At 39.4% G+C, this 6170-nt stretch overlaps 1 protein-coding gene across 2 annotated transcripts in view; it reads right to left on the reverse strand.

The window, feature by feature from the left end:
- Window positions 1–6164, reverse strand: part of AADAT (aminoadipate aminotransferase) — a gene marked incomplete in the record, with an annotated part of 35168 nt that extends 29004 nt beyond the window's left edge. Inside the window, 3 exon segments of one of the 2 annotated variants that reach the window (XM_027775328.1) lie at window positions 4691–4779; window positions 5224–5273; window positions 5894–6164. In XM_027775328.1, coding sequence (XP_027631129.1) covers window positions 4691–4779; window positions 5224–5273; window positions 5894–5960 — 206 coding nt within the window. 2 annotated transcript variants of the gene reach the window in all.
- Between the last annotated feature and the right edge of the window lie 6 nt (window positions 6165–6170).

Consider the following 6170-nt stretch of genomic DNA (forward strand, 5'->3'; position numbering starts at 1 on the left):
TATATATATATATATATATATGTGTATATATATATATATATATATTTAAACTGAAGGATTACTCTATGAATTTTAGATACATAGAAATACAGATTTCAAATGCACAATGTTTAAAATATACACTTTTTTTATACTAGTAAGACTGTCAACCACATCAAGAATATTAAACATGTACTTTACATGTGAATGCTATGCTGTTTACTACATAGTCTCTAAGGTTATATCCCATACTGTTTTTAAAAAATTATTTATTTATTTAATTTCATTTGTTATTATTATTTTTTAATTTGACCAGACAGAGACAGAGAGAAAGGGAAAGTGAGAGAGCAACCCACAGGTCTGGAACTCGAACCTTGGTCGGCCATGTGGTAATCCAGCACATTTAACCACTATGCTACCTGCTGGCCCCCTCCCACACTGTTTTTATAAATACAAAATATCTTGTTATATGCGTGGATGCTAATAAAAAGTTTCATTCTATGACTTAAACTTTCCATTACCTTTAAATGCTTTTATCCCGTTTTATACAAATCACAGCATCCTTGTTTTTGGACTGGTTTCTGAACCAATATGAATCTTTTTAATAGGGATATTCAATCAGTACATCAGGGCAACTCATCTGTACCTCTGTCAACCAATTTTATGCTAATTTTATGCATCCTTAATATTTCTATTTTGCTACCTTTTGTGTTTTCACCACTTCCTTTCTAATCCATAAAAATGGATGTACATACTCTATTTTTGCTAAAGACATATCTTAATGTCAAATTTATTTGTATGAACTACTGCAAATATGTTTTTTCTCCATGTAACATGTATGCAAAACAAGTGACCAACCAGTGATTTGAAAGTTTTGTTTTTATACTATCAAAGTTAATATTAAAGGGCCACCTGGCTGCTTTTTTTCTCTCTAATTAGAAATAAGGTGAATAACACTGTACAGCTGCTTTTTCCAGTTTTGTCAGATTAACATTTGTAATGCTTTCACTAGTCCTGTCCACAATGACAAAGCACTCTTATACTTATGTTTAGCTTGAGAACATGCATATCTTTATCTGCAACACTACATACTATTGAACATCTTGCATGTCTTTTCATGGTTTAAAATTATATGAACTAAAATTTTAGACCCAACTTAAAAATCTATTTTTGTATTCATTTTTATCATCCTATATAAACAATTTAAACTTAATGCTTCTTAATTAGTTTTTTTTTTTTTCCCTTTGGAGAAGTTTTTGCTATAGGGTACGTGCAGCTTGCCAGACACAGACAGACAGAGAGATAGAAAGTGAGAAATCACCCCCCAGAGGGGATGGCCACGCCGCAATCCCTTCTATTCCATTCTCCTCTCCGGATCTTGGGCAGGCACGCACACGCGCCCGGCATGAGTTTAAGCCACTGGGTCCAGGACTCAAACTGCAGTCAACTACGTGGGAGTCCAGCAACATAGCCATTTCGCTAACTGCTGGTCCCCTCTTAACTAGTTTTAATGCTTTAAAATTTTTTCATACTGTTGCCTCCCTGCTCCATTTATTTTGACTCATGTTACCTGCTGACTTCTGTAAATCATGCAACAGATTGTTCAGGGAAGGCTCTTGGTTGATATACTTTTTTTTTTTTTTGGGGAGGTTTTTGCCTTAGGGAGCGTGGGCTTGCCAAGGAGAGCGACACACAGTGAGAGGGAAAGTGAGAAATCACCCTCTGGGGGGATGGCCATGCAGCAATTTCTTCTCTTTCATTCTCTTCCCAAGATCTTGGGCATGCATGTATGCACATATGTCTGGCATGAGTGTCAAGCCATCAAGTCCAGGATTCGAACAATGGTCAGCCATGTGGGATTCCAGCAATGTACTGCTACACCATCTGCTGGCCCCTAATGTACTTTCTTAAACCCTGCATAGCTGAAAATGTCTTCTAGTTATTTTCATAGACAAATAATAATTTGGCAAGGTATAGAATTCCTGGCTTTAAATTTATTTTCCCTTAAGACTCTGTGGATCCATTGTCTTTTAGCATTTGGAGTTGCAAGAGATAAATCTGACATCAGCCTGACTTTTGCACTTTACAGATAATCTGGCTCTTTTTTATTTTTTTCTGTCTGGGTATTTGTAGAATTTTATTTTTCCTTGAAATTTAAATGTTACGAGGATACATCTACTTGTTGCTTTCTTTTCGTCAAATTTTAAAGGTACTATGTGAGCTTTTTCCTTTTGTAGATCTAGCTCATTCTTTAACTCTGGGAAATTTTGTTCAGTTTCTTAATAATCATTTCAGCTCCTTATTTTGTCTTCTGTTCCAAGTAGTGTAATTATGTGTAGACTGTATCGCTTGGTCTCTCCTTTTCTTTTCTCTTATCGTGGTTTAGTTTCTCCCTTTCCCTGCATTCTCAGAATTTCTCGTTTTGCATTTACTACAGTACTGTGACTTCGTGGCCAGTCCACCTTGCACATTTCTGTTACCTCTCTCAATTCCCTGATACGTTCCAAGTCTCTGACATTACCTTCTTTATCACTGACCATAGGTGTTTAAGCTCCTGTACCATATGCTAGTCAATTCTTTCTGTATCTTTCCATTTCCACCATCATATCTGTTTCAAGAGGAGGCATTTTAGTTCTGTCCCTTTCTTCAGGCTTGTAGTATTACCACCTTTTCGTAGCTCTTCTTAGGAATATGGACCAAAAAAAAAAAAAAAAAGATTCACTTTTCCAGTATTAATATTCCCATTTAAAAGCCCAGACAGGTCCAGTGTGGTGGCATAGTGGTAACACTTTGAGGTGAAGCCACATGGAAGATTGGGGTATAGTTGCTGCATTGTCAGGTGTCCATGATCCTAGCTGGCTGGAAAGGTTAGGGGAAGGATTGTGACATAAGACCCTATTGAAGGTAGTTCTTTCTCTCTCTCCTTTTTATCTTTCTCTCTCTTATAAAAAAAAAAAAAAAAAAAAAAAAAAAAAGACCAGGCAATAGATTTTGAAATTACAAGATCAAGCAATAGACTTAGAGATTAGAAAATTTACATGAAATCAATCATTTAATCAATGAGCTGAGATTTGAATCTACACCTTTCTTATTCCAAAGTTTGAAACCTTTCTTTTACACCAAAGTATTCGATTTCTTTTTCTCTTAGGGATATTTTTTCTTTTTCTCTGTGTGTATGAAAAAGGGAGGGAGAGAGGGAGGAAGAAAAACAAGGATAGGTATTTTTGACTGGGTTTCACAGTGTCATGGTCCTTCTGTCGTAGTCTCCCAATTAGCTGGGATTATAGGTATGCTAACCTGTACCTTGGCAAGCTCAGATTGGCCCAGGAACTGAACCCAGGCCTCCCATGCAGTGTCTAGCCTTTCAAGCAGTGGTGCTATCTATGTGCCACTATGGCTATGCCCTTAGGAAGATTTTGATAGGCTACCTACAAGTGCAGGCTCAGTAAATTCTTTGTATCACAGAAAGAAAAACCTATGTATGTATTACATACAATATAATATAGATATAGGGCTGGCTCCATAACCTGGTGGTTAGCAGCCAAATTCCCTATGGTCAACTGTGTGGTTTGAGTCCTGGACCCAGCAACTTGAGAAACACACTGGACATCTGTGCATGCATGCCCCTAAATCTTGAAAGTAGGGAGAGACTGAGGAGAAGGGATTGCAGCATGACTATCCTCCATGGGGGGGATCCTTTCTCTTCTCCTTCTCTGTCTCACTGTGGCAAGTGCATGTGCTCTTTAGAGTATATGCACACACATGTGTGTGTGTGTATAATATATACATGCGTGTATATATACACACACGTATACACATATATACTATGTATATAGTATATATCTACACACATATATACACATACTCACACATATATATGTGTACATATATACATTTGTGTATATACACATACATATATATGCATACGCGTATATACACACACAAACACACACATTATATATGAACTACATATATTTCAAAATATTTTTCAACCACAGAACAAAGAAAATTTTAGTAAAGTATAATTTATAGACTCTTCATAAATTATTCTTTACCATTGGAAGAAGATCAGCTATAGAAAATCTTAAAGTATGTGTTTCAGTTTACCTTTAAGACATGAAAGATATTTGAACCTAGGAAGGCAAAGTATTTGCATGGTTGTCTATTTATTTTATTTATTACTATTGTTTAGAAATTTGCTATAGGACACACGTGCTCACCAGAGAGACAGAAAAGGACAGAGCAAACTGCCAGTTCTGAGACTTTAACTGTGGTTGGCCATGTGGGAGTCCAGTGCTTTAATCACCATGCCACATGCTGGCCCCATGGCTGTCTACTTAGAAAATAATATAAATATTATAAAATGGCTCAGGGACTTAAAACTGTGCTTCCAGTATCATCCATTTTCTTTTTAATTCTCAATATGCTTCTTTAATTAGCTAATTCTCATTTTTTCAGACTTAGCTGCAATGGTAGATCCTTCCAGAAGCCTTCTCTGACTTTACCAGTCATCTAAGGTTAAGAAGCAGTCACTGAGGAGTGCTCACCATACAGTATCCCTTTTGCTCTTAATTATTCTTTGAAAATGTCCCCAAATCTTTCTAACCATTACATATCCAGTTTAAAAACATGCAAGTCAAGTTATCAGTGGGTCTTAGAATGCTGTTCATGAAAATCAGCCAACAAAATGACATCATATACTGATATCTACCCAGTACTTGGAGAATACTGAAGTGCTTTCTTCATCATCTCTTCTTCAAATTGGATGGGCTTCCCATTTTCTACAGTGATAACGGCAGTCTTAAAGGGAAACATGTTCGGATTTGGTGATCCAGTACCCAAGGGGATGAGTGGTTTTTGTGACCTGACCAATATATCAGCTACCATAAACATGGAAGAGAACAAACACTTTCATTGAAGATTGTTATAAACAGGTAAAGTCAAGCATACATTACACCAACAAAATTACAAAGTTTAACAATTTCTATAGATAGATTGTACTATGGTCTCTCAATGCTGGAGTCTTGCCCCCCCTCCACCCCCATTCATGTGTTGGAATCCAATACCCAATGTCATAGTATTAAGAAGTGGGGCCTTTAGGAAGCAATTAGGTCATGAAAGCTCTTATAAAATAGGCGCGAGGGAGTGTCCTTGCCCCCTTCTGCCTTGTGAAGACACAGATTCCCCTCTTCCACCATATAAGACACAGCAACAAGGTACCATTTGTAAGGAATGTGCCCTCACCAGACAGGAATTTACTGATGCCTCAATCTCAGACTTCTTAGCTTCCAAAACTGTAATAAATAAATTTCTGTTGTTTCTAAATTACCCAGTTTATGGTACTTCATTATAATAACCCAAGACAGAATGCTAGACTAAATTAAACACATAGGGTAACTTTCTGGGCCTCTTTACTAGGAAAGGGGCTAAATAATGGAACTGAGCGAGGAGCAGGCAGAGGGATCAGAAAGACAGCAAAGAGCTACCATATCAGAAGACCTTCTCCACTTGGTCTCTACTGCTTGTCTAGCTTCACTGTTCACTGCTCACCCTCTCTCTCACTCACTGACCAGCCTTCCTCACTTCCCCACACCTGCACACTGACATACCCTATTCTTCCCAGGAAGAATCTTTCTTGACAACACGTCCCTTCGCTGCCAAGGACATGGCTGCCTCTCTCACTTGCTACTTGGACGTCACTCTCTCAGAAATACCCAATTACTGCCTTCGTTCCAGCCCGTGTTTTTTGAGAACAAAGGCTGTGTCTGTTTTATTTCTGCAGGCGGAGCCTAGCTCTCGGCGGGCTTTCACAGTTCTAATAAAGGAATGCAACCGAGCGGTGACCTCTTGGGCACCAGCCTTCGAGGATGTGCGAGGAAAGCCCCACCCCCAGGGCGCCCGCCGCGTTTCTCACTCAGGATTCGGATGGCCGAAGGCGTTCGCGCTGCGCTGGTTGCTGTGAGGAACCGAGCGTAATTCATGTCTGGGGCAGCCAAGCACACGTCCCTTCTTCTGTAGTAGAGGACTAGAGAAAGCAGAGAGCCCCGTCAGGTATCGCCTCGAAACTTGCCCCTCTGCCCACGTCACGTTGGTTAGTTGTCCCCCGCTGCGTCCCGGGCCCCGCGCGCAGGGCCGGGAGCGCGCCCACCGACACTCCCGGACTGGAGGCTGCGTGCCGGCTCTGGGGGCCC

Source organism: Tupaia chinensis, unplaced genomic scaffold (genome assembly GCF_000334495.1).
Source record: "Tupaia chinensis unplaced genomic scaffold, TupChi_1.0 Scaffold000051_1, whole genome shotgun sequence".
NCBI classification, from domain to species: Eukaryota; Metazoa; Chordata; class Mammalia; order Scandentia; family Tupaiidae; genus Tupaia; species Tupaia belangeri.